Genomic DNA, 27,634 nt, shown 5'->3' with positions numbered 1-27,634 from the left:
CCTGGATGGGTGAAGCGACCTGCTCCAGGCTGCAGTTTGCTGAAGAGGCAGAACGCCAGCTGCAGACGGCTAACAGCACGTTGGGACAACAAGTAGCTCCATGACTGACGTTCTGGCTTCTCTCGCTGAGAATTTCATGTTTTGGGAGGTTACAGAAAGCAACTAGAGACTCACTACCCAGCGCTCAAGTCTTGGACAGAAAGAGGGGTTGGGAGAAAATACCAAGAATCTTGGGGAATGTGTAATTCCGGGTTCCAGAGTCAGAAGTACTGCCTGGACTTCAGGAAAGGCGTTCGATAACAATTTCAAGAGCAAGACCCCATGGGACTAAAAGGTCAGTTTAGGATAGCCGGGGTCACCCTTTCCAGAGCCGCGAATGCACACAACTGCTGGGACACTGACAGAGAAAGAGCGGGAACCTGTCGAGGGTCTGGTGTCAGGGCGCTTGCAGCGCGTGAAAAAACCAAGCGGAAAGGAGACACAGATCCTACGCTGGGAAGAGATCGCCATGAAAGGGACACGCCTCAGCTTCGAGGGAGAAGACAGTACAAAGGTGACGTCGGGTTCTCTCAGACCCTGGTCTGGGCACGCAGAGGCCCTGGACCCGGCTCGGGCCACTCCCCACCCCCACCCTCAGTGCACGCGCGGGAACCAGGCCTCGGAGCTCCGGGGCTCCTACTAGGTTACCGGCCGCCCCCGCCCGGGCAGCGCCCAGTGAGGCTGGGCCGCCTCAGGGGCCGCGCGGCCCGCCCTCCCCGCGAGGCACCTTCCGCGAGCTCGGGCCCCAGCGGCCCGGCCTCCTCCTCTGGGCAGTCCGCCTTCCTCCAGAAGAAGGACACCACCTTGGCCGCGAGGCGCAGCATGGCCTGGCCGCCCCGCCTCAGCGCCGCAGCCTGACGCGCCCGCACGCGGCACGCCGCTCCTGCCGCCAATGCGCTGCGGCGCTCGCGCCAGCGCGCCCTGGAGCCTGGCCAATAGGGTTGCGGCGCCTGTGGCGCTCGGCCAATGCGGGTGCCGCGCGCGGAGACTGTTAGCTGCGAGTGGGGGGCGGTTGCGACCGTTAGTGCGCCCTGTGGAGTGACGTCACGCCTGTGGGAGTGACGTCACGCCTGCGCTGGTGGGTGGGACCCGGAGCAGGTCGGCCGGGCTTCGTGCGGGCAGGGTGGCTGTGCTTGCCTCCTTCTGGGCGGGAGCCGGCCGAACGTTTGGCTGCTCGTTGCTGTTAGGTGTATCTTTGGCAAATGTGCCATATCAAGCTGGAGAAGTCCCCTCTGCCCACTTTCCTGAGAGTTCTTAAACGGTGCTTGGTGGGGAGTTTTCTCAAATGCTTTTCCTGTGTCTAGTGAAATGACGTCTTGTTTTTCTATTTTAGCGTGTTAATGAGAGTGAATTACATTGATTGAATTTTCAAATGTTAAACCACCGTGCTTTCCTGGGAAGCTCAACTTGGTCATGGTGTGTTGTCTGTTTTGTGTATTGATCCAGCTTGGTAACTTTGTGCCTGAGTGATGAGGAATTTTTCATTTATTGAGGTGTGTGGCAGTCCTCTGGGCTTATACCTGATTTGGCTTGAACTCTGTGCTAACTGGAACAGCCTGCCTCGTGGCCTATCAAACACATATTGTGTATCTGTTTGAACAAATTCAACTTTGGTATTGGTTAAAGGGCTGTTACCAATATTCAGCAATATTGCATAAACTTTGGTAATTTTAAGGGACTGTCCGTTTTAGCCAATGTGTCAAATTGTTGGCATAATCTGTTCATGGTGTTTCGTTACTATCCTTTCACTGTCTCTGTGATCCACTGTGATGAACCGTCTTGCATTCCTGACTTTGGTAATTAACGTCTGTCCTCTTGTTTGTCTTCATCAGTCTAGGTACATGTTTATCAATTTTATCTTTTCAAAAAATTCCTTTTGGTTTCATTGACTTTTTTTCTATTCATTATTTCTTGCCTTCTCTTCCTCCTCCTTCTCCCCCTTCCACTCCTCTTCCCCTTCCCTCCCCCTTCTTCTTCTAGTTTGATTTGTGCTTTTCTAACTTTTTAAGTTGGAAAATTAGATATTGAATTTTGGAATGGCACTTTCTTCATTTTTAACATAAGCATTTAAGACCATATATTACTTTAAGCGTCAATTAGTTGCATATGCAATTTTTTACAAAGTTTTTGTTTACTTTTGACTGAGCTGGGTCTTTGTTGATTTGCTTCGGCTTTCTCTTGTTGTGGCAAGCAGGCTTCTCATTGCGGTGGCTTCTCTTGTCGTGGAACACAGGCTTGTGGCTGAGTTGTTCGGTGGTCAAAACTCTTGCTCTCTGTTTTCTGTCTCAGGTGAGGCAGCTGCACCTCTCGGGCCAGGAACCTTCCAGTCCCCTGAACTCCTGCGCCCCTCATCTCATGTTATTCAGACGGCAGGTTTGCTTGACTTTTCAGTCTATCAAGAATCTGATGGCTTCTGACCACGCCCGCGGCTCCCCCTCCGTCCTGCCAACACCTGCTCTCACCTGCGGTCCCAGGGCCTGTGCGCCACCCAGCTGGACGCTCACTCTTCTGCCCAGCAAGTGCATCTCAGAGTCCAAGCCACGGCTGTCTCCACGTCCTCAGGTGCCTCGTGCCTGGGCGCCTCACCTGCACCTTGCCCCACAGGGTCCCTGTGCCCACCTCCCTCCAGCCTTGCCACCTCCATGCCTCTGCACCTGGGGCACCTCTGCTCCCCTACCCTCCTCACCACCGCCCCCCCTCAGTGAGGCCTACCCTAACTCCCCTGAGTAGCCCCCCACGCCCTCCCTGGACTTATGTGCCATCACAGGGGAAGTCAGTTGCGTCCCCACAGAACACACCCCTTTATCCCGTGTGCCTGTCCTGCATTAGGCTTTGGACTCCACACGGGAAGGGCCGTGGCCTGTCCCACCTATCCTGCAAGTGTGCGCTGGACAGCGGGGTAAATGTTGAACCATGAGCAGGGCCTCGGCAGCACAGAGGGAGAGAGGGCACTTTAGGGACAGAGTTCGTGCGAGGGATGGGGCTTGTTCTAGAGACTGGTGTTGCTGCCGGAGATGGGGAGGTTCTTCCCAGGACACTTGGGAGGCGTTTGTCCCACCATCTCTAATTCCAGAGTGCTTATTTGTGTTTCCACAACTTTGGAAATGCACAGACATGGTGAAACCTTCAAGCAAGGAGAGAAGCGAAGAGTCCCACTGGTTGACAGTCTCCCTGATAATTGCACTTATTGCTTTAAAAGGCAGTCACTAAAGAGGTTTGGGAGGTTTTCAATGTTTAAAATCCCTGCTTGACCTCACAGTTTGTGAAAATTAATTCTAATACTTTTTGATTGGTTGAAAAACTGAGACACTGAGCATCCTGTGATGGGAACTGAAGCCTTTGCTTGGGCGTGATGTGGGCTTGTGGTCTGAGGGGCCAGCTCTGTGGAATGCTGTGGCTCCTGAGAATACAAGAGACTGACGTTGTGATTGTGGGGCACCGGAGTCTCTGTGTACCGACCGACCTAGGGGCTCATCTTCTGACATCATATCTTTTTGTCTTTTCATGCTATTCATGGGTTCTCAAGGCAAAAGGACGATGTGGCTTGCTATTCCCTCCTCTAGTGGACCGTGTTTTGTCAGAACTCTCAACCATGACCTGGTCCGTCTTGGGTGGCCCTGCACAGCATGGCTCATAGCTTCATTGAGTTACACAAGGCTGTGGTCCACGTGATCATTTGGGTTAGTTTTCTGTGACTGTGGTTTTTGTTCTGGAGCGCACTGACTGTGTGTGAAGTTCACAAGCAATAGCAAATAGGGAAGGCTGAAGGACAGTGAGGAGTATTGATACTTTGCAGCTTCTGAGCAGGTTGATGACCCTGACTCTGGGAAAGATTGAGGGCAGGAGGAGAAGGGGGCCACAGAGGATGAGACGGTTGGATGGTATCACCGACTCAATGGACATGAATTTGAGCAAACTCTTGAGATAGTGAAGGACAGGGAATCCTGGCGTGCTGCAGTCCATGGGGTTGCAAAAAGTCAGACATGACTGAGTGACTGAACAGTAACACCCAGAGTCTGGGCAAAACGCATGCCCGCCTTTCCCTCTCCGTGGTGAGCAGAAATAAAGGGAACAGCGGGACCCACGTGGCTCACAGGGACCCTTGGGTCAGAATCTCAAACAGTTTAAGGGCCAGGCCAGCCACGTGGAGTGCAAATAGCACTGTGTGTGACCTTGTGAAGGGTCTTTCTCTTGTGATGGCAGGGATGGAAAAGGGCTTCCAGAAAGGACGGAGAGTAAGACTTTGGATAAAACCGTGCTTGTTTCCAAAAGAGTCAAGCACTCGGCTGTCCAGCCTTCCAGGATCCTCAGCTTGGTACGGTTCTGCACTCGGGCATACTCTTTCTCCCGAGAGGCCCACTCTGGTGCCCACAACCTGCCTGCCACGAGTGAACCAGAGGAGGCCCCCCTGCTCCTGGCGGACGCAGGAGCGCAGGATGGGGTGGGACTCTGGGCCAGCAGTTACACAACAACCAAGAGCCTTCCAGGACCCCGCGCTTCGTGCCCTCATTGAAATTCAGGAAGCAATCCTGCTTCCCTGGCTTAAGTGCAGTTCTGCCGGGCTTTTGTTCCATCTGTGAATAGTTCTCACTGGACGCCAAGGCACAGTGACTCAGTAACAGGAGCCCATCACCCAGAGACCAGTGCTCCCACCACCAGAATCACCACGGAGGTAAGTGCGTGGACAGCTGGGAACCCCTTGGGTGGGGTACATCTGTGATCTCTTGTCTGGTCACCACCCGGGACCTGGGGTAGCCAGCACATCAAGGGATTCGTGGATGCAGCTGCCAGTGGACAGTGAGATGTTGAGGGGGAAGCCCCAGTTCAGTAAGGTGCCTAAGTGCCTCCATGAATCTGGAGTGGTCAGGGTGGTTTTACTGGGAGAGTGATTCTATTCGCTTGCGAAATTAAGTGCTGGTTTTCTTCTTCAGATTCACAGTACTTCCATACGTATGATATTTCTTTTATTGAAAACAACTTGAAAACAAGTATTTAAAAAACTTTTAAAATACTTTTTAAAACACTTATTTTTGGCTGTGCTGGGTCTTGGTGGCTGCACGGGCTTTTTCCAGCTGTGGCGCCTGGGGTCTGCTCTGTAGCTGCGGTGTGGGCTTCTCGTTGCAGTGACTGCCCTTGTTGGGGCGCACAGGCTCCATGGGTGTGGCTCATGGGCATAACTGCCCCTTGGCGTGTGAGATCGTCCCGGAGCAGGGGCCAGATCTGGCATGTGGACTCTGTACCAGTGAGCCATCAGGGAAGCCCAGACAAGTGTTTACTAAACGTCACTTCTTTGGGAGGTTTTCAGAGTGATCAAAGTGTAATTTGTAATCTTATCGCACATAAGGACGGGGCTGCGTGGTGAGTGCTGTGCTGCGGCTGTTCACGCCAGCTTTGGCTCCAGCCAGCCCATGGCCCGCGAGGAGCAGTGCCGGGAGGGCCTGGCCTACGACCGGATGCCCCCGCTGGAGCGCGGGAGGCCAGACGCCGTGGGCTACGCCCCGGACACCAAGCCCGGCGACCTTCAGCTGTCGTCGAGGCTGCCCCCGTGCTTCAGCCGCAAGACATGGGTCTTCTCTGTGCTGATGGGGGTGAGTGCTCCCCGCCAAGGGGCCCCTGCCTGCGTGTGGCTCCCAGGGCCCGGGCCACTGCTGCGTCTGAGAGCCTCACGGGTGTGACGTGCTCACTTGCTGTGTGCTTTCGATTCTTTCCCTGGTGGCCGCTCTGTGTCCCGGCCGGGTTGGGACAGTCTGGGGCCCACGCTGCCCGTCGGCCAGGTCCCCTGTTGGGCCAGAGTGGCCTGCACGACCGTCACCTCCTGGGGGCTCTGCAGAGATGGGGAGGAGGGGCTCCGCTCTCAGGACGGGCCTCTGGCAGGGTGAACAGCGGAATGGGGTCCTGAGGCAGGAGGCCAGGGCCATGGGACAGTGAAGACCGAGGGGCAGGGCCAGCAGGGAGCTGGGGGCAGGCCCGGTGGACCTTGCCTGGGGTCCTGGGACATCCCTTTTCTGACAGCTTGTGTAGGCACTTGGACAATAGAGAGAGCCATTTTGGCCTGAGCGAGCACAGCCACCTGGGCTGGCCGCTGGCCCAGCTCTCTGTGGGCAGGACCTTGGGGCTCTGTGTGCCCAGGCCAAGACCCAGGATCCAGGCTGGGCACTCGCCCCTCCCTGGGCCCAGGCCCTACAGGCTGGCCCTGCAGCACCCTGGTGGTCCTGCCTGCCCTGCCCCGCACTGCGACCCTGCCCCACTGAGACTGGAACCCCCCACTACGTGTGTCTCAGAGGAGTCTCCTTCCCCGGCCCCCATGTGGACACCAGCAGCTGGTCAGCCTCCTCTCATTCACGGGGGCTGGGGCTCTGTGCCTTCGGCCGCAGCGCGTGGTCCTGCTGTCCGCTCCTCCCTTGGGGATGTACCGAGGTCCCCTCTGTCCCCGCGCCCTCAGGCCCCGTGCTCCTATTCCATGGTGCACGAGACCCCCTATCCAGACCCCGCGTCTGAGAGAGCTCTACCTGAGACCTCCACCCCACGGCCTTCCCTGTGGGGTGGATTTCCACCTCCGCCTCCTGGAGCAGGACAGGGTTGTGCGCTGGGCGCCGTCCCCAGGCCCACTGCACGCACTGAGGTGAAGGCGACTGGGAAGCGGCACCGCTGCTTCTTGCTTTCGGTTTTGACAGTCTCCCGTCCCCCTAGTGAGTGTTGAGGCCCACAGCCTGAGCCTGGGGGGGTGGGCAGCTGTTGTCCTTCAGAAGGGCGTCAGGTCCAGCAGGATCCAGGCATGGGTGCTGTTAAGCTGTGGACAGAGGGCAGGCTGCCCAGCCACCTGAGCCTCAGGCCCGCTGTCGCCTCCTGTGCTCACGCTGTCCCGCAGAGCTGTCTGCTTGTGACCTCGGGGTTTTCTCTCTACCTGGGAAACGTGTTTCCTTTGGAGATGGACTACCTACGCTGCGCTGCAGGCTCGGTGAGTAGCGGCCCTCTGTCAGCACCGAGCTCTTGACTCTGAGATTGACCCGTAGCTGTTGCTCGCTTCTCGTAGCTGTTGCTCACTTCTCGTAGCTGTTGCTCGCTTCTCATTCAAAAAAACCTCTCTATACTTTGGCTTCTGCCACTTCTAAAACGGATGAATGAAGCCAGCCTGCCTTCCTCCACCAACTCCAGGGTGAGAAGCGGCCCTTCGATTTCTCACAGGTGGCTGCGTGCTGCTCTGGGCCGTCCCACAAGCCGGCAGGGAACCCCCTCCATGGTTTGGGGGCTGCACCTGCCCGCCCCAGAGCTTGTGCCTGCTCTGGACTCAGAGTGCTGAGGCCCAGGGGAGAAACAACTGCACGGAGAAACAACCAGTGACCTCTGGCCAGCTCGAGCACGGGGCATGTTCCCTGTCTTGGGTGGGGGGGGGGGCCCTCGCCCACCTGCTCCAGCCCTGTCAGCACTCCCAAGTGTCTGAAAACTCGAGACCGACATTTCCTTACCCTGTACCCGTGCAGAGTGCCCAGCCTCTGCTCTCTTAACAAAAACCTGTTGAAAGAATTCCACGCACCTGCTGCCCTTCTCTCTAGAACCTCCTAGGTGGCCCTTGCTCTTCACCACTGGAGCAGCCCTGTTTGGGGGTCACAGTGACCTCTGACCTCTGACCTCTGACCGAGATGGCTCCAGGGCCACACTGACCTAGACAGATGTCCCAGCAGAATCATCAGGGGTGATGGGGTGGGGGCGGGTCATGTGGTCCCTCTGGCTCCTCCCCTGGCCCAGCCCCCGTCCACCTCCTGCCAGGCTCTGCCCCCGCCGCTCCCTCCAAGGCTGGGGGGCCCGGGGCCGCAGCAGCACTGGCGTGGCCCCGAGCTCAGGCTGGCCCCCGGCCCCTCCCTGCTGCCCAGGCCCCCTTTTTCATTGTCCTCAGCCCTTGGGAGGCCGCAGTGGGAGCCCCCGACAAGGACCCCAAGGGGCCCGGGGTCTCCTGGGTAGTTCTTAGCAAGCCGCGCCGGGTTTCGGGTGATAGGAGACTATGTCTGCTCCAGGCGCATCTGGCTGGGAGTCTTCACCTTCAGGTGTCTTCCCGTCATCAGAACAGTTAAAGCTGTTCCCAGAATTATTTCAAAAGACCCAGAACCCTCCAGCTTTGAGCAAGACCCCTGGGCAGAGGGGACATGCCTCGGGCCCTGCAGGTTTTTAGAACACAGAGCGGCCAGCGGGATGCTCACCCACTCTCTCTTTTCAGTGCATCCCCTCAGCCATCGTGAGCTTTGCCGTCTCGAGGAGAAACGTTAGCGCGGTGAGTCCAGCCTTCTCTCTGCATAGCTTGAGGGCGGCACCGGAGGCCCCAAACTGCAGGGTGTGCTGGGGGGACGGGCCCAGGCTGCCCTTGGGGCACCCCCTTCTTCCTGCCCCCGTGAGGACAGAAGGGCCGAGCTCACAGGCACCCCCGCTGCTGCTAAGTGCCTGTCCTCAGGATGGGTGGTCAGTGCCCAGGAGTGAGGTTGAACCTCACACAGAGGTGAAGGAAAGCCTCCCGTCTTGTCTTCCAGATCCCCAACTTCCAGATACTGTTCGTGTCCACGTTTGCCGTCACCACCACCTGCCTGATCTGGTTCGGCTGTAAGCTTGTCCTGAACCCGTCAGCAGTAGATGTGAGTCCGCAGAGAGCTATGCAGTCTCCCACGGCCGCAGGCACCGAGGCCTCGGCTCCTGCCGAGTCTGCTCAGCCCCGTGGGCCTGGACCGAGTGTCGGCGAGCTGTCTGCTGGGCAGTTACATAGGGATGTGTACCGTGGCTCTCGAGTCTGAGAATCCCACCTATGCTGCTGAAGAAAAGCACTGTCTTCAGCACTTTCATTGGTGTCAGTGGATGGATTCACTGACTTTTTGTGTCTCTTTCACGACAGTTCTTAAACGTTCAGTTCAGTCGCTAAGTTGTATCCGACTCTTTGCAGCCCCATGGACTGCAGGCACGCCAGGCCTCCCTGTCCATCACCAATTCCCGGAGCTTACTCAAACTCGTGTCCATTGAGTCGGTGATGCCATCCAACCGTCTCATCCTCTGTCGTCCCCTTCTCCTCCCACCTTCAATCTTTCCCAGCATCAGGGTCTTTCCCAATGAGTCTTAAACAGGGTCTTAAACATTAGCAGTACATAATAGTGTATTTTGTTAAATGTGTGATGCTGCTGACTAAAGTCTCATTACTACTTAATTTTCTGCTAAGAAAAATGGAAGAGCCTTGTTATTTAAATCACAAGAAAGCAGAGAAGGATCTCTAGGAAACAGGACCTGATTAGAGATGCCACTGCTTTGTGTGTGACAGTGAATGCGTGTCTTTAGGATCAGGAAAAGGGTGTGGAGGCCAGAGACACCCCGGCCAGGCGTCTGGGCGAGAAGGTGACAGACGCTCGGGTCTGGTAGGAGCCTGTCTGCTGCCTGTTCCGCAGGAGACGATTCTCTGCTTTCTCGACGTTTGATCATTAAGTGCACGTAGCAAGGTTGTTGGGTGTGAAAATCCACGTAAAACAATTATTTATGCCAGAAACAGATATTGTTGAAAATGTTACTGAAATACAGGTATTACTTTATGAAATACAGTATCAGGTTCCTGGGCATAAATGCAGCAGAAGGTCTGGAGACTGTAAGAAGCTGCAAAGCCTCACTGTAATTGCGATGCTTCTTCACTAAGGAAACCGTGTGTGGAGGTGCCGCCCGCCTGTGGGCCCACAGGCAGGCCCCAGCAGGTCCAGGTGGTGCCAAGGGCTGGGGCGGAGCCCCCTTGAAGTTCAGGTGGGGGTCTCCCCGCCACTGCACAGCTGCCCTGCCAGGAGAGGATTTCCAGGCACAGGCCTGGAATTTTTCGGTCCTTTCGGAAGAGGTGCAGACCTCAGAGACACTCACATGGCGACCAGGCAGTGTGCTCCTAGCAGCCCTATTGATGATGGCAGAAATCCCAGACCAGAGCATAACCCAGCACCCATCACCCAGGATGGTGCCCCCCACACGGAGTGGATGGAGAGACTGAAGATGCGCGAAGCTTCGCACACACATTCTCCTCCTACCCAGTGGCCTCCCCCGGGCTGGGCCCCAGTGCCCACTGTTAACCAGACCCATGGGCCCCTGCACCTCCAAGGTCCAGCCAGGCCACGTAGAGGATGTGACGCTCAGACACCTGAACTCACGGAAGGACCCCAGGACCATGAGGTCGGGACCCCCAGTATCCAAACAGGGTCACATACCGTGAAACAGGAAGCCCAAAAGCCCCCCTGTGAGGCCACCAGGGTGAAGGGGCTGCTCCCCTCCCCCTTCTCCCTGCCGAGCAGGAGCTGGACTTGCCCCTCCCCAGGGGGAAGCCACACGGAGCTCCAGCAGAGCCTCTGCTGCCTCCGTCCCCGCACTCCCCACCCAGGCTGCTCGCTGTCCTCCTGGGCGCTGCCTTCTTAGGGAAGGGCCCAGCTCCATGGCCTCCAACTCTCCCCTCAGCAAACGAGGCCAGCGTGGCACATCTCCGTGGGCTCCTTGGATGCCCAGAGGGGCCATGAACCCAGCTGACACAGCAAGGTCCATCCTCCCTGCGGCCGGAGGCTGCCCGGTCATGCAGCCTTCCCTGCACGTGGCGTCTCCAGCCACTGCATTGTCCCATCTGATGACTGTGGTGTGGCTTCCAGTTGCTACAGGTCACCCTCTGATCACTGCCACTTCTGAAGTCCTCTTCCCAGGCGGGTACCCTCCTGGTCTTCCATTCTGTCTGCTGGCTGCTCCTGTCCTCGGCTTGTCCTAAGTTGGATCTCTCCATGGTCAGTGGCTCGGGTCGCCCCACGTGTGTCAGCCCCACCCCCACCCCCACGGGCTGCTTGGCGGCCGAGGCGAAGCCAGGCTTGTCAGTGTGGCTTCATGACTTCAGCTGTCTTCCTTCTTCAGAGTCGACTGCTCTTAGTTCCAATATATTAGAGGATAAGTTTGCTGAGCTCCTCAAAAAGTACAGCTGAGATTCTATTGCGATCAGTTGAAGTTTATAGCGTAACCTTGTGAGAACTAACAGCTTTGTTGTGTGACGTCACCCACCAGGGGCACAGACTGTCTCCCGCTCACAGCATCTGCCCTGTATCAGGGTCAGAATGTTCCTGTATTGGTTAGACAGTCCTACATAATTCACGGGCGTGTTGCTAGTGCACAGAGAAGCTTCTGATTTTCCTTTTTTCCCTTTATTTTCAAGTATTAGAGACTCAGAAGAATTTGCATGCACAGTGCAGAGCATTCCTGGTGTCGTTTATCTAGTTGCCCCAGTGACAGCATCTTACGTTCTCACATCAACTGACGGCATGTGTTAATTTAGCCTTTGTTGAAATTGGAGCCGTTTTTAGAAATGGGTTCTCATAAGTGGACTCTGTGTCCAGAAGCTGTGCTGGACCGCCGTCCTCCAAGCTTTCCTGCTGGTTGCGCTGGCTGCTCTGTGTAGGTCTCTGTGTCACCCACACAGGACAGTTTAAGCGCCCTGCTCAGGCGACCCCTCCAGCTCCTTTGTCTTCACGGCTTTGGCCAGGACTTCTGGCACCTTGGGCCTGTGTCTTTTTCCCAGTTTTAAATGGGCTGGATCTAAGCTTGCCGTGTGGTTTCCTCTTCTTCCTCTCCGGCTGTGCCGCCTGTGGACTCGCCAGTTGCCTTGAGGGCTCGCCCATCGTGGGCCGTGGGCTTGGTTGCTGCGGCACGTGGGAGTTCAGTTCCCCAGCTGGGGAGCGAACCCACATCCCCTTCCGTGGAAGGCAGCCTCTTAGCCACTGGCCCGCTAGGGCAGCCCCTCCACTAAGTGTTTTATACATAACTCTCACCAAGTGAAGACCTGGTCTTCAGCTCCCGGTTTGCTGTGAGTTTTCTGTTTTAAAAATACAAACCTGTGCTGCTGGTTCTTGGACTCTGAGGTGCTCTGTCCTCACTTAGTTTATTAAATGCACCAATTTTTCTGGTGTTGAAACTTTCCTTCCTGAGATTAGCTTTACCTCATCACAGTGTATTATTTTCAGTGTTTTGATGGGCTGACCAGCCAGTCTGGTGGTTAGGGTTGTTCATCAAGTTTCCTGAGTGAAATGGACCTATATTTCCTTTGTCTGGTTTTAGAACCAAGGTTTTCCTGTCTCATAAAATGAACGCAGAAGCTCTTACCTCTTTTTTGCTTTTTTGCAACATCTTGACACGGTGAGAAGTCACTGCTTCTGGAAAGTCTGATTGAACTCACCTGTAAAGTCATCTCCTTGAAGACTGTTGGTGAGGGGACATCTTTCGTTATTAGTATTACAGTTTTCTGTCTGCCGTGGGGCAGCTCAGTCAGTGCACCACAACTACTGGGCCTGCGTGTTCTAGAGCCTGAGAGCCGCACCAAGAGAAGCCACCGCAATGAGAAGTCTGAGCACCGCAGCTAGAGAGCCCCCTCTTGACTCCCCTAGAGAAAGCCCACGCACAGCAGGGAGGACCCAGCAGAGCAAGAAACAGAAAAGAACCGAACTCGGGCCCGGGCACTAAAAGTGCCAAGTCCTAATCACCGACCGCCAGGGAATTCCTGATGGGTTGGTTTTATCAGTTCAGTCCAGTCGCTCAGTCGTATATGACTCTTTGCGACCCCGTGGACTTCAGCACATCACTTGTCCATCACCAACTCCCAGTTCAGTTCAGTTCAGTTGCTCAATCGTGTACGACTCTTTGCGACCCCATGAACTGCAGCATGCCAGGCCTCCCTGTCCATCACCAACTCCCGGAGTTTACCCAAACCCATGTCCATTGAGTCGGTGATGCCATCCAGCCATCTCATCCTCTGTCGTCCCCTTCTCCTCCTGCCCTCAATCCCTCCCAGCATCAGGGTCTTTTCAAATGAGTCAGCTGTTTGCATCAGGTGGCTGAAGTATTGGAGTTTCAGCTTTAGCATCAGTCCTTCCAGTGAATATTCAGGACTGATTTCCTTTAGGATGGACTGGTTGGATCTCCTTGCAGTCCAAGAGACTCTTAAGAGTCTTCTCCAACAACACAATTCAAAAGCATCAATTCTTCGGTGCTCAGCTTTATTTATAGTCCAATTCTCACATCCATCATGATTACTGGAAAAACCATAGCCTTGAATAAACGGACCTTTGTTGGCAAAGTAATGTGTCTGCTTTTTAATATGCTGTCTAGGTTGGTCATAACTTTGCTTCCAAAGAGTAAGTGTCTTTTAATTTCTTGGCTGCAGTCACCATCTGCAGTGATTTTGGAGCCCAGAAAATAAAGTCTGACACTCTTTCTACTGTTTCCCCATCTATTTCCCATGAAGTGATGGGACCGGATGCCGTGATCTTCATTTTCTGAATGTTGAGTTTTAAGCAAACTTTTTCACTATCCTCTTTCACTTTCATGAAGCGGCTCTTCAGTTCCTCTTCGCTTTCTGCCATAAGGGTGGTGTCATCTGCGTATCTGAGGTTATTGCTATTTTTCCCAGCAATCTTGATTCCAGCTTGTGTTTCATCCAGCTCGGCATTTTGCATGATGTACTCTGCATATAAGTTAAATAAGCAGGGTGACAATATACAGCCTTGATGTACTCCTTTCCCGATTGGGAACCAGTCTGTTTTACCATGTCCAGTTCTAACTGTTGCTTCTTGACCTGCATACACGTATCTCAGGAGGCAGGTCGGGTGGTCTGGTATTCCCATTTCTTGAAGAATGTTCCACAGTTTGTTGTGATCCACACAGTCAAAGGCTTTGGCATAGTCAATAAAGCAGAAATAGATGTTTTTCTGGAACTCTCTTGCTTTTTCTGTGATCCAACAGATGTTGGCAATTTGATCTCTGGTTCCCCTGCCTTTTTTCAACCCAGCTTTAACATCTGGAAGTTCACGGTTCGCGTACTGTGGAAGCCTGGCTTGGAGGATTTGGTCGTCACTTCGCTAGCGTGTGAGGGAGTGCGATTGTGCAGTGGTTTGCACATTCTTTGCGTTGCCTTTCTTTGGGATTGGAGTGAACACTGACCTTTTCCAGTCCTGTGGCCGCTGCTGAGTTTTCCAGATTGGCTGGCACCTTGAGTGCAGCACTTTACTACAAGAGTTACTCCAGGTGTCTCTTGACTTCCTACTTTTGCATTCCAGTCCCCTATAATGAAAAGGACATCTTTTTTGGGTGTTAGTTCTGGAAGGTCTTGTAGGTCTTCATATAACCGTTCAACTTCAGCTTCTTCAGCATCACTGGTCGGGGCATAGACTTGCATCACTGTGATGCTGAATGGTTTACCTTGGAGATGAACAGAGATCATTCTGTCATCTTTGAGATTGCACTCAAGTAGTGCATTTTGGACTCTTGTTGACTATGAAGCCTACTCCATTTCTTCTAAGGGATTCTTGCCCACAGTAGTAGATGTTATGGTTTTATATCACTCAGTTAAATTGACTTGTTGGGTATTGTGTGAATTTAAGCACAGGCGTGGATTCTTGTAACCGTCAATAGTCAGGATGTGGGTCAGCCTTGTGACCCCCAACAGCCTGGTGTCCACCTGAGGCAGCTACACACAGAACTGCTGTAAACATGGGCAGGCTTTGGTGTAAATGTAAGTTTTCGTTTCTTTAGGGTAAATACCCCGGAGGGACCAACTGCCGGGGAAGCTTGAGGTCAGGGTTGGCAGACTACAGCACAAGGTCAGTTCCAGCCTGTGAGCCAACAGTGGTTTAAGAACAAAAATCCACAACCGAGAAGGAAAAGACCTGCCTGGTATCTGACTTTGGACAGGAAATGTTGCCCAGACTTCAGAGAGGCCACTAAGCCCCTTCATGGGACTGTCTGTGTTCACTGGATGAAAGCGGAGAAGCCAAGTTTATAAACGTGTATGTTTTCCTTGGGCAGATCAACTTCAATCTGATTCTGCTGCTGCTGCTGGAGCTCTTCATGGCGGCCACGGTGATCATCTCTGCACGGTCCAGCGAGGCGCACTGCAAGCAGAAGGTGGGTCCAGCCTGCGGCAAGGCTGCACCACAACCCAGCTGCAGAGCGAGGGGTCGATGGCCCCAGGGAGGCAAACACAGGGATGCAGACCATCTCCTCCCTCGTCTGATGCTGACCAAGCACCTTCCCCACGCCGAGTAGTGCCACAGACAGAGCCAAGTCCACCTAAAATATCACCTTGTAAACTAGGCCTCCAGGGATCACACGTTTCCATGTGCAAAGAGAAAGTCCGTGTTCAAGCTTCTGCTCTCAAGCCTGAAGATGCAGGAACATCACCCAGCAGCTCCCGTTTCAGCCCATCCCTGGGGCCCACCCCTGGGTCCCACCCCCGGGGCCCATCCCTGGAGCCCATCCCTGGAGCGACGGCCTGGGCATGGCCGCCCCTGTGACGGGGTTTGTTTCTTTACAGGGTTCCATCTCTGAGAGCAGCAGCGTTCCGTATGAAGTGACATTTCCTGCTCGGGTCCTGAAATCCTACTCTGTAAGAAAGGCCTTTTCCCCTCTACTTTGCTTCGTGGAGTGGTGGGGGTGGGGAGTGCGTGATAAATACGGGACGGGCATGTCCGCGGCCACAGGCGCCGTGCTGGTCGGCAGTGCACCCGTTACTCTCAAAGTGTGTCCACAGATCACGTTAGTTGTGTTTTAAGCCCTTTCCAAAATCTTTCAGTCCACTGGTTGTATTACTGAAAGGCCTGTTAAAAACCTCCCAGCCTGAGTGCAGATTACGGATCTGTCTCTGTAATTCTGTAGCTTTTCACCGTAGAGTTCTGGAGCCTGGTTTTAGTAGACACGACTTTAGAATCCCTTCCTTCTGCCCGTCCCTCCACCCGCCTCCCCGCGTCTCTTTTTAAACCATTACAAGCCACTCTCCACAGTCACGGCTCCTGCCAGGACAGTGGCGCGTTATCTGCGCGAGCTGCCTCCCGTCCCTGTCTCCCAGCCGAGTCTTCCCGTCTCCTTCCAGCCCTTTCTTTCCTCACGTCTGGGTGGCCTCTGTGCAGCGTGTAGGGGCCGTGCAGACGGAGCCAGGCCACCCGGAGCACGGTTCCCGCCGCCTTCGCATCTACGTATTTCTGTGTTTCTCCTATTTTCTGCGCCTTTTCCCACTTTCCTTTGAACTGGTGGAAGCTTCCTCCTTCCTTTTCCCACAGATTTGGGCTGGAATGTGCATTTTCAATATCCCTTTGGAGATAACGCTCCACGTCACTGCATGGGGGAGCCACCCTGCTCCTCGGCCCTGAGCTCACAGGAGCCTCCCCACCTGCCTCCCGGGGCCCTGGGTAGCCGCCCCCGGCCCAGGCGATGCTGACCCTCGCTGTCTGCCCGCCCCCAGGTCATCGAGGTGGTTGCGGGGGTCTCGGCCATCCTTGGGGGCGTCATTGCTCTGAACGTGGACAACGCCGTCTCGGGCCCGCACTTCTCGGCCACGTTCTCCTGGATCTTAGTGGCCGTGAGTACGCCGGGTGGTGCCCATGGGGGTGGCCAGCTTCTGAGCTCAGCTTTGGGCAGTCAGGCAGGGTCGCGGTGGGAGGGCCGGGGGCACCCGGGCTGTTTGGGACCAAGGAATGAGCGAGTCAGGCTGTCGGCTTAGCTGATTTACGTTTGTGTTATTTTCCCAGGGAAATACTTGCTTTATCATGCTGTGTAATTCTGTAGTGCACAGCATCCACATTGTTCACATTTGGGAATGACACACGTGCGTCGTTTTACACCGACGGCAGCTGCAGCGCAGGCTCAGTCGGGCAAGTGCTCGCTGCTCGGTCGCTGCTGTGGGCGGGGACTTGCACCCTTGTATAAGCAGGTCTCAGTTGGCTCACATAGTTTAATGCTGTTCGCCACTGGAACTGGAAAGCACCCTGTGGAGCACCTGGCCCCCGGCCCAGGCACCATGCTTGCTGTGCTGCACCAGGGTGCCTGGATCCCAGTCCACTTGTGGCAGTTACCAGGGTCCCCCGTGCCCCGAGTCTGCCTGCGTCGTGTGACGCCCCAGCCGCACAGTCCCCTGCGCCCTGTGCTCCCACACCGGCCGTGTGGCCGCTGCCTTCACCGCTGTGGCCACGTGGACGGCTGGCTGGGGTTTGGGCACAGCTGGGCTCGGCAGGCTGTGTGGGCGGGGACGGCGAGGGCGCCGGCGCCTGGCGGGGTGGCTGGGTGTCCAGAAGGCGGCCCGGGGGTTGGCGGCCTTGAGGAAGTTCCGCCCCTGAACGTCCCCCTGCCTAGGTCCTGGCTCCTTCAAATGAGTGGAACAGGCCTTGATCACTAACAGAGCGGCAGGGATGCTGGCCCAGTAGAGGCGCCCCCGTGGTTGAGGCATGATGTGCAGTAGCAGTGTCTCTAGGGCCCGAGTCTGACGGCCCGCCCTGCTGATGGCCCAGAAATGCCAGCAGACGAGAAGGCACAGGCGAGGGCCAGCTGAGGGTCCCCGCAGAGAGAAGCACGAAGCTCCGTCCTCACCTGGACCCTGAGCCGCGAGCAGACCCAGCTGGACCAGGACATGGTGGGCGCGACTGCAGCTGGACGCAGACCCTGCCTTGCACGCAGCGGCTGTTGAGTCCCTGCCACAGCCCCGGCCGCGACGCTGAGTTGGGAGGGAACAGGAGACAGGCGCTTGGTGTTTGGCGGGGCGCCCACCCCCCGGCTGGCCCCCAGCCTCTGTGGCGCTGAGCGGTGGGGCGCAGGGAGCCTCTGCCCTCCAGCCCCAGCGGCCGGCTCTCCTGGCCACCAGGACAGCCTGAATGAGCACGGGAGGGCACGTGTGGGGCTGGACGCGGGCTGTCAGCTCTGAGGCCTTCTCTTTCCTCCTCTCGCAGTGTTTCCCCAGCGCCATTGCCAGCCACGTGACGGCGGAGTGTCCCAGCAGGGCTCTGGTAGGTGACACCCGGCTGGGCCCAGGGGCCTCCTGAGCAGCCCGCTGGCCTGAGTGGGGTGGGGCGAGCACCGAGGGGTGTCTGCAGGGCCTGCAGGAGGGCTGGGCGACTGTCTGTGGAAATAAGCAGCCGCGGCAGGTTTGGCGTGAGGGTCGGGAGAGATTCCCGGGACTCAGCAGAGGCGGTGTCCTGCCCCGGCGTGGATATTGAATGCCGACGGTTGCCAGATCCAGTTTGAATGCCCCGAGGCGTGAGCGTCCGAGCTCGGCTGACTCCTGGGGCCACGTGGCTTGTTTTGGGAGGTCAGGGGAGCAGGTTGGAGGGCATGGGGAGGAGGCCATAGACCATTAAGTGCTGTTTTATGAAGAGAGTGAACTGTGCGTCAATTGAGAAAACAGCACCCAGTGCATTTTGACTCGAGGGGCACACTGAGCACGGAGACTCAGCAGACACCCCCTGCCAGCCCAGGCCGTGCGGGGCCCTGACCATGCTGGCGGGCGCCGGCCTCCCCCGTGCCCGCCCCGCTTCCTGCCAGGTGGAGGTGCTGATCGCTGTGTGCAGCCTGGCGGCCCCGCTGCTCTTCACGGCCTCTGGGTACCTGTCCTTCAGCATCATGAGAATCATGGATGTTTTCAAAGACTACCCGCCAGCCTTCAAGGTCTGTGTGCTTTCGTTTTAATTAAACCCTTAGAGACACGGTGCTGCTGAGCTGCTGCCCAGGTTGGGAGTGCCTGCCTTCACAGGCGTGTCTCATTTTCTCAGCCCTTTCTACATTCGTGTTTTAGAGTCACATTCATCCAGTCTCATGAGACACCCCATTGGTTCCTGGGTAAGCTGACGTGAGCAAGAACCTCCTCTTTAAGGAGATTCTTGTGGATCCAGTGTCCCCCCCACAGGCTCGGGCATCAGGCAAGGTTAGTCTCAGATGCCCTGGATGATCCCAGTAAGACAGTGTTCTGAGAAATTTCAAACATATCAGAAGAGTTGAAAGGTTACTGCAGTCAACACTGAGGTTCTCTGGTGGTTTGTGTCCGTGTGTGTGTGTGTGTGTGTGTGTGTGTGTGTGTGTGTGTGTGTGTGCTGACGGGTGGGCAGAGCACGCACAGGCATTGTTTTCTGGAGGCATCTGAAAGGGAGTGGTAGACGCCTGAGGTGGTCCTTGGCCTTCGATCCTCTGCACATCAGCAGTGAGGCCAGTCCCTGCGCAGCTGAGGCGGCCGACGTACCAGCTCACAGCACAGCACCCCCTCAGGCTGTCCTGAGAAGCCACTCTGAGGGCAGCGGTCCTCGGAGCAGTGAGGCTCACCCTTGCACTCTGGTGTCTTCAGGTCTGGGCAGACCCCGCTTCCCGCCAGGCGCTGGCCTTTAGGAGTGCAGGCCTGTTGCCTGGGAGACGGCCCCCGTGGGTCTGTGTGCTGCCGCGTCGGCAGGAGTGAGTCCAGGAGCACGGGCGCCGGCCCGGTGGCAGTGGCTGCCGGCGGGCTTCCCGGGAGCTGCAGCCCCGTGAGGGAGGGAAGTCCCAACGCCGGCGCCTGTGGGTCAGCGCTGCGGCAGCACGCTGCCTGGGCCACAGATGGGGCCAGGGTGTGCCCCTGTGTCTGCCCAGGAATCCGCCCCCCACGCCCGGGGCACACGCGCTGGCCGCTGTCCACAGCACGCTGCATCCCTGTTCTCTGTGCTCCCAGACGCCAGCCCATCAGCCTCTCCCAGCAGGTGCTCGGGATGGCCCGGCTCACCTGGCCCAGGTGATATCATTCCTGTGGGGGTATCATCACTCCTAAGCCCGGTCAGTGGACAGAGCTGAGAAACGTGTGTACTTACAGATCCTGAATGTATATTGGTGTCTCCAGTTCAAAATTTTACATGTTAGGATTCCCCCAGCCTCTGCTATTTTATATTTGCCTTCTTTTTCTCTTAGTCCAGAGACCTTGTTTCCTGGTAGCACTGACTGTGGTTCAGTCCGTTCAGTTCAGTCGCTCAGTCGTGTCCGACTCTGTGCGACCCCATGAATCGCAGGCCTCCCTGTCCATCACCATCTCCCAGAGTTCACTCAGACTCACGTCCATCGAGTCCGTGATGCCATCCAGCCATCTCATCCTCGGTCGTCCCCTTCTCCTCCTGCCCCCAATCCCTCCCAGCATCAAAGTCTTTTCCAATGAGTCAGCTCTTTGCATCAGGTGGCCAAAGTACTGGAGTTTCAGCTTTCACATCATTCCTTCCAAAGAAATCCCAGGGCTGATCTCCTTCAGAATGGACTGGTTGGATCTCCTTGCAGTCCAAGGGACTCTCAAGAGTCTTCTCCAACATCACAGTTCAAAACCATCAATTCTTCGGCGCTCAGCCTTCTTCACAGTCCAACTCTCACATCCATACATGACCACAGGAAAAACCATAGCCTTGACTAGATGGACCTTAGTCGGCAAAGTAATGTCTCTGCTTTTGAATATGCTGTCTAGGTTGGTCATCACTTTTCTTCCAAGGAGTAAGCGTCTTTTAATTTCATGGCGGCAGTCACCATCTGCAGTGATTTTGGAGCCCAAAAAAATAAAGCCTGACACTGTTTCCACTGTTTCCCCGTCTATTTCCCATGAAGTGATGGGACTGGATGCCACGATCTTCGTTTTCTGAATGTTGAGCTTTAAGCCAATTTTTTCGCTCTCCTCTTTCACTTTCATCAAGAGGCTTTTTAGTTCCTTTTCACTTTCTGCCATAAGGGTGGTGTCATCTGCATATCTGAGGTTATTGATATTTCTCCCGGCAATCTTGATTCCAGCCTGTGTTTCTTCCAGTCCAGTGTTTCTCATGATGTACTCTGCATAGAAGTTAAATAAGCAAGGTGACAATCAATATACAGCCTTGATGTACTCCTTTTCCTATTTGGAACCAGTCTGTTGTTCCATGTCCAGTTCTAAGTGTTGCTTCCTGACCTGCATACAGGCTTCTCAAGAGGCAGGTCAGGTGGTCTGGTATTCCCATCTCTTTCAGAGTTTTCCACAGTTTATTGTGATCCACACAGTCAAAGGCTTTGGCATAGTCAATAAAGCAGAAATAGATGTTTTTCTGGAACTCTCTTTCTTTTTCCATGATTCAGCAGATGTTGGCAATTTGATCTCTGGTTCCTCTGCCTTTTCTAAAACCAGCTTGAACATCTGGAAGTTTACTGCTCACATATTGCTGAATCCTGGCTTGGAGAATTTTGAGCATTACTTTACTAGCATGTAAGATGAGTGCAATTGTGTGGTAGTTTGAGCATTCTTTGGCATTGCCTTTCTTTGGGATTGGAATGAAAACTGACCTTTTCCAGTCCTGTGGCCACTGCTGAGTTTTCCAAATTTGCTGGCATATTGAGTGCAGCACTTTCACAGCATCATCTCTCAGGATTTGGAACAGCTCAACTGGAATTCCATCACCTCCACTAGCTTTGTTCATAGTGATGCTTTCTAAGGCCCACTTGACTTCACATTCCAGAATATCTGACTCTAGATGAGTGATCACATCATCATGATTATCCGGGTCGTGAAGATCTTTTTGTACAGTTCTTCTGTACAAAATCCCTCATTGCATAGTTTATCAGGCTAGACCATTCAGGTATGACCTAAATCAAATCCCTTATGATTATACAGTGGAAGTGAGAAATAGATTTAAGGGACTAGATCTGATAGACAGAGTGCCTGATGAACTATGGGGTGAGGTTAGTGACGGGAGACAGGAGACAGGGATCAAGACCATCTCCAAGAAAAAGAAATGCAAAAAAGCAAAATGGCTGTTTGAGGAGGCCTTACAAATAGCTGTGAAAAGAAGAGAAGAGAAAAGCAAAGGAGAAAAGGAAAGATAAAAGCATCTGAATGCAGAGTTCCAAAGTATAGCAAGAAGAGATAAGAAACCCTTCCTCAGCGATCAATGCAAAGAAATAGAGGAAAACAACAGAACGGGAAAGACTAGAGATCTCTTCAAGAAAACAGAGATACCAAGGGGACATTTCAAGCAAAGACGGGCTCGATAAAGGACAGAAATGGTGTGGACCTAACAGAAGCAGAAGATATTAAGAAGAGGTGACTGTGGTTACTGCCCCCTTTATCTGACCGCACACACACATGCGCAGAGTGACGGCCGCTCCCGCCAGCCGCGCCTGCTGGGCGAGCTGACGGCTCCTCCACTCACTGGTTCAGGGAAGGAATCCTCTCTGGGTGGCCGTGCTGCACAGCTAAGCTTAATGGTTTCTGTTTGTATTCAGTTTGGGGCTTTGGGGCTTTTTTCCCTCTTGTTAGGACTTTTGAATATATAAAACTTTTACATGGTTCAAAAGTCAAAATCAACCCGAAGGCACACTGAGAGGGGCTGCAGTCCCATCCACGGCCTCCCACTGCTCCCACAGGCAACCGTGTGTGTCTTTCGTTTCCTTCCTTCCTAGGGAACAGGCCACTCTAATCATGCCTCTGTACCTCGCCTCTCTTTTTTAAACTTAATTTATCCTGGTGCTTCCTCATCACCCAGAGGACAGATGCATTTATAGTTTAGTTGGATGTTGGCAAATCCCCTGGGAGGCTTCTGTTTTTTCCTCCACTAGCGGTATGAGAGCACCTGTGCCCCATAGCCCGGGAGGGGTGTCCCCCGGGGCCTGTGACACGGCTGAGAGCTGGAGCCTCGGGGGGGCCAAAGCTTGTGTTTGAACACACGGGTCAGTGAGGCCCTTTCCTCTGTCCTGGGCTCTGCCTTTCCCCTACAAGCTCGCCTGTGTCTCTCGCCCGTTTCCAGCGGGCTTTGATAACGCCATCAACACAGGAAGCCCAGTCCTCCGTCAGACCCGGAAGATGCAAACCGCGGCCTCAGCTGGGCAGCTGCTCCGTTCTGCTTGCTGGTCTGTCTCGTGTGGAAGTTCTGTTGGTGTTTTACACAGTTAAATTTGTCCATGTTTTCCTTCATTGCTTCTGGATTTTGAGTCACAATTAGGAAGGCTCACACTCGTGTTTCTGCTGGAGTTTAGCCTGGAGCTTGGCGCGAGGAGTGGACCCGGTCGGACTTCACTCGACTGGCTTGTCCGTGAATAAAAGGTTCAGCTCCTCTTATTAGAGAGCCCCCCCTTTTCCCGGCCATCTGAGACTCTGAGCTTCTGCCTGCTGGGCCTCTTTCTGCCCTGACTGTCCTCTCGTAGCCATCAATCAGTGCTGCTCCGCCCACCCCAGAGGCCGGCACCGGGGCATCACCACCTGGCTGGCTTGATGACGACTGCCCTGCATCTCGGGGCTCCCTTGCTTCCGTCATTGTTTGTTCTTTTATATGAATTTTATCGTTTAGATTTTTAAGAAACACTTATTCATGTTGAGCTGCGTCGGGTCTCGGTTGCAGCGTGTGGGGTCCTTCCTTGCAGCCCATGCGTCTCTCTCGTTGGGGCCTGCGGGCTCTCAAGTGCAGACTCGGTGGTTGTGGCACTGGGGTTGAGTTGCCCTGCGGCAGGTGGGGTCTTAGTTCCCCAGGCAGGGATCAATCCAATGGCCTCTGCCTTGGGAGGCAGATTCTTAGCCACTGGGCTACCAGAAAGCTCCTACGTGCATTTCAGAGTCCCCCTGCCTGACTCGTGTTGCGTTTTTAAAAAAGCTGGACTCACCTGTAAGTGTGCAGGTTAACTTGAGAGATGGTGAGTTTTTTTTTCTTTGTCTTAATGTTTGGTTGCTTTGCGTTTCTGAGGCTGGAAGGTCACCCTGCAGTGTGAGGAGGGAGCCAGTGGTCTGTGGGTGTCTCTACAGACCCTAGACCTCCCGATGTGTGGGTGGCAGCCCCTTCCCCAAGGCGTGCCACGCCCTGCTCCTATGGTACCGGGCGGACGCCTCCTCCCAGTAAGTCCAGGACCCCCAGCTTCTGCTGGAGCTGGCCTGCTGGTCTTTCTTTGGAGCCCGTGTCCCTGTTTTTCCTCCAGCTCTGGGCTTCCACTGGCGTCTCACACAGCTCGCCTTTGCCTCCCTGGGCACTCTCCGGGAGGCCACAGATGGTTTCAGCGGCTCCTCTATGGACCTGCTGGGGGGCCTGGAGGACGATCTGTGTCATGTTTGTGCAGGTCTTCCATTAAGAAGGACGACAGAGCTCAGACCAGAACTGAGCTCCTCAGCTCTGGCTCACTGAGACTGGGATCACTGCCCCAGCTGGTAGGGCCCCCAGGAATGGGAAGCTGGAACCACTCCAGCCCAGGGCTCGCGGGGTCTCTGCTCTGGGAGCCTCCCGGCTGAGGGGCCGCGCAGTGGGTGGGGGCGGCTGGGGGGCAGGGCTTGCGGCCTGCCATCCCGCCCCACCCTCCACCCCCATCTCCCGCTCACCTCTTGCCCCCAGCAATCCTACGACGCGCTGCTGCTGCTGCTGATGCTGGAGCTGCTGCTGCAGGCGGGCCTCAACACAGCCACCGTCATCCAGTGTGTGCGCTTCAAGGTGGGCGCCTCCTGGGACACCATGGGCGCACCGCCTAGCCCGCAGGAGCGCCTGGCAGCCGGGGATGTGAGTGACCTCTGAGCCTGTCTGGAGGGGAGGGGAAGGGGGGCCTGCCCTCCTGGGACCCTGGGCAAAGCGACGCCACCCAGGCTGACTTCTTTCAAGACCTGTTGGGTCACTTTCTCTTTAAAACAAAGAAAAATCTTGAAAAGGTGCAATACGTTTATACACTTTTTAAGCCAGCCAGGCAAACACAAGTCTATTGCTGAAAAGATATTATGGGCTGAATGCTCCCAGTCTTACTCTTATAAGTGAGCTGAGAGCTTGGCAGGCATCTTCTGGACCACAGGGCTCTCCCTTCAGCAGCCCGGCTGGGAAGGGGAGCCCGTCCCGCCCACTGCAGGCGTTTGTCCAGGGCTCGAGGTGGCGGCTCTGGGGACTCACAGCAGCCCTTCCACGAGGCTCACGGCCGCTGCACTCCGCCCAGGCCCCGCCCCTCGTCCCCGCAAGTGGACGCTCCTCCCTGGGTGCTGTCTGCTGCGGCTTTTGCTGGGCACACCCGCCCGCTGTCCCCCGGGTGGCATCATGCTCTGGGCACCTGAGGAGGCCTCTCTGGGTGGACTGGACACGCCTCCTGCCCAGCTGCTACCTGGGCCCACCCAGCTTACTTACTGGCTGTGCAGCACATCCCAGCAGGGACCAGGGCCCTTCCGGAAAACTGGGTTTAAGTGTAAAAAGAGGTCAGAAACAGGCCCGTGGGTTTCTCATGGGGACACCACGAGTCGAGTGGGGGCTGCCCTGCGCTCCGCACAGCGCCTCCTGGACATGCCCAGCGCCGCCAGCCCCCCAGCTTCACCCCCTGGACGCTCCTCAGGTGGTGTCATTTGGTGGTCCTTTTCACGTGGCTGTGGTCAGTCTCTCACAGGCACGTCTGTGTCCCCGGGCCCCACGTGAGGTTCACCTGCTTCCATATCAGGACGTCAAGGTGCAGCGTCAAGCCAGTGGGTCCTCTTGGCTGGTTCCAGAGCTGCCGGTTCTGGGGCTCAGGAGTGCCGATCTGGGCAGCTGTCCGCCCTGTTTGGTGACCACTGGCTGCTTCAGACGCCCTCCCTCCCAGGGGTCACGGCCCTGGAGCTGCCTTTACAGCCTCCAGGGCCAAGTCCAGCCTCGTGGTGGCGGGGGCATCTGTCTCCTCCCCCAGGAAGAGCTGATGGGACTTACCGCTGCGCCCTGGAAAGTATCATTGCCCGTCTGCAGCACTCACTAAGCACCTACTGTGTGCCGAGGCTGCTCTGCCGGGTGCAGGATGTGGGCACGCAGGAAGAGGCCTCACGAGGCAGGTGTGGGTGCCAGCCCAGCCCCTGCGGAGGACAGGGTGGGGAACGTCTGGGAGAGTGGAGGGGCCGGTGAGAGGCTTGGCCTCCCCTGCTTCCTGCACGGGGCTGGGCGGCCCCGGACAAACACGCTGTCCCATCTCAGGTGCAGGTGGCCAGAAGCCCCCTGAAGGAGTTCGACAAGGAGAAAGCGTGGAGAGCCGTCGTGGTGCAGATGGCCCAGTGACCACGCAGGGGCCGCTGAGGCAGGGCAGCCTGACGCCAGCTGCCTCTGAGCTGCAGCCCTGCCTGCCCCTCCCCTTCCTGCGGGCGCCGGGTTCAAGGTGGAGTTCTCTCATTTCTGTGGTTTAATTTTGAAATAGGCAAATGTTGACTGCTTTGTGCTTACTGAAGGGGGATCAGTTCACTGCTGCCGAGGTGGCCTGGCTGTAGAAGCCGCGGCACGGGGCCCCTGGTGAGGAAGGGCCAGGCCGGAGCCGAGCCCTGCCGGCACTGATCCCTGGGCAGCCCCGGGCTCCAGGCTGCAGGTGTGCTCGCCGCGCCGGGCCTGGCCTCCCTGCCCTGCTTTGCACCTGCTGTGTGCCCCAGCCTGCGTGGACCTTGCCCATCTCCGCGCCTCCTATCCTCCAGGCGAGGAGGCAGCCTGCCAAGCCTGGAATCCCCCCCAAGGGGACAGAGCTGCTTCCTGCCTGCCCGCAGAGCCCACGGGGCTGCACCCTCAGAGCTACAGACGCAGGCAGCCCCCACTCAACCCGCGGTGTCCCCATGAGAAACCCACAGGCCTGTGTTTCTGACCTCTTTTTACACTTAAACCCAGTTCTTCCGGAAGGGCCCTGGTCCATGTTGGGCTGTCCTGCACAGCCAGTAGAGACCCAGCTCAGTGCTGGTCAGCATGTTCTTGTCCTGAAGCCTCTGTCAACAACTCAGAAGTCCACCCTGACCACTGTGGCAGCTCGGTGTTCTCCGGATGGGCCGCTGTCCACAGCCCTGAAAATGGACGGGCTGCATCTCCGTGCCTTGATGGCCTCGTGTCCCAGGCAGGCCGGGCAGACACAGGTCTTGGTCAAGTCCCCAGACAAGCACGGGAGCGTTGAGGGGCTGCCTGCACGTGAGCAGACCCCACCCACATGCAGCCCGAGGGGGCCACCTCCCCTCCGCAGCTCCTCAGGCTGGAGAAAGCCACAGGGATAGTGCGGGTGACACGGCTGTCTTTGGGGCCAGGAAGCTGGAGCCTGAGAGCTGGCGTGAGCCCCTGGGGGCTGGGCACAGGCACTCCGCACTCCAGAGAGCTCGGGACATTCGCACGAGTGGGGTTTACAGCTGCGCAGTCCTGTCTGTCAGTGAGCGTTTGTGTGATATAATGTAGTACTGCCTGAGCAATAAACGCTAACACGTCGTCGTGGCCAGTGGCCTATTTCACTTTGGGTCGCCCTGCGTCTCTGTGCCCAGGTTCTGAAACGACTGAGGTAAAGCATGGGGAGAGGGGTGCTTTTAATTCATGACTTGCCATAGCCCTGAGCCAGTCTGCAGGTGGGATGGCTGGAGACTGGAAGGGCACTGGCGCCTCCCCCCCCAGGCCCCTCCCCCACAGAATGGGCACAGAGCCTCGCTTTGGGGTTATCTTGGGAAGTTAAGTGCAAAATAAAGATGTTTAAACCAAATAAAGATGACATCTAGATTTTGGAACATTACCAGGAGCAAGGCACTGTTGGGGTAGGTGGATCTTTCCTATTCACCCCTCCCTCTACAAAGATGCTGGACCAGAGAGGCTGGACATCTGGATGGCCGGGATGCTGGCTGGTGCTCGGAACTCCCGGGGCGGCACCTCAGGCCCCACGAGTGACCCAGCGAAGACGGCACAGCTCCTGGAGGGCTGTGGTCGTCTTCCCGAGAAACACTGGATGTTAAGCGGGGCGGAGCCTGACCTGGATGGTCGGCTTATCCTGCAAGGGCGGGGTCCCAAGTGTGTGACCTTGGGGTCTTTATGACTTGGGGGCGCTCTGACTGCCAAGGCGGGTCTGTGTGATCCCGACACCGCGCGAGGTGGGATTG

At 56.0% G+C, this 27,634-nt stretch overlaps 2 protein-coding genes across 2 annotated transcripts in view; one reads left to right on the top strand and one right to left on the bottom strand.

Moving 5' to 3' along the window:
• MOV10L1 (Mov10 RISC complex RNA helicase like 1) overlaps positions 1-865 on the bottom strand; it is a 61,743-nt gene extending 60,878 nt beyond the window's left edge. The window contains exon 1 of the mRNA XM_018049080.1: positions 767-865. Coding sequence (XP_017904569.1) covers positions 767-863 — 97 coding nt within the window. The 5' untranslated portion in view covers positions 864-865. The remainder of the gene's footprint in view (positions 1-766) is intronic.
• MLC1 (megalencephalic leukoencephalopathy with subcortical cysts 1) lies at positions 4,613-26,984 on the top strand. The gene is made up of 12 exons (XM_018048935.1): positions 4,613-4,711; positions 5,384-5,627; positions 6,908-6,997; positions 8,252-8,305; positions 8,559-8,660; positions 14,866-14,964; positions 15,374-15,445; positions 16,298-16,414; positions 17,775-17,831; positions 18,367-18,489; positions 24,153-24,314; positions 25,728-26,984. Exons 2-12 carry the CDS (start codon positions 5,448-5,450, stop codon positions 25,806-25,808), a joined length of 1,137 nt encoding a protein of 378 aa, XP_017904424.1. The 5' UTR covers positions 4,613-4,711; positions 5,384-5,447; the 3' UTR covers positions 25,809-26,984.

The sequence above is a fragment of the Capra hircus genome, chromosome 5 (assembly GCF_001704415.2).
Source record: "Capra hircus breed San Clemente chromosome 5, ASM170441v1, whole genome shotgun sequence".
Classification (NCBI taxonomy): Eukaryota; Metazoa; Chordata; class Mammalia; order Artiodactyla; family Bovidae; genus Capra; species Capra hircus.
Note: the sequence above shows the minus strand (reverse complement) of the source record. Positions and strands in the feature narration are given on the sequence as shown.

Coding starts and splice junctions, on each gene's coding strand:
- MLC1 (XM_018048935.1), top strand. CDS start 5,448: ATGGCCCGCGAGGAGCAGTGCCGGGAGGGCCTGGCCTACGACCGGATG. Junction 16,415..17,774: donor TCTCCTGGATCTTAGTGGCC/GTGAGTACGCCG, acceptor CTCCTCTCGCAG/TGTTTCCCCAGCGCCATTGC. Junction 24,315..25,727: donor AGCGCCTGGCAGCCGGGGAT/GTGAGTGACCTC, acceptor GTCCCATCTCAG/GTGCAGGTGGCCAGAAGCCC.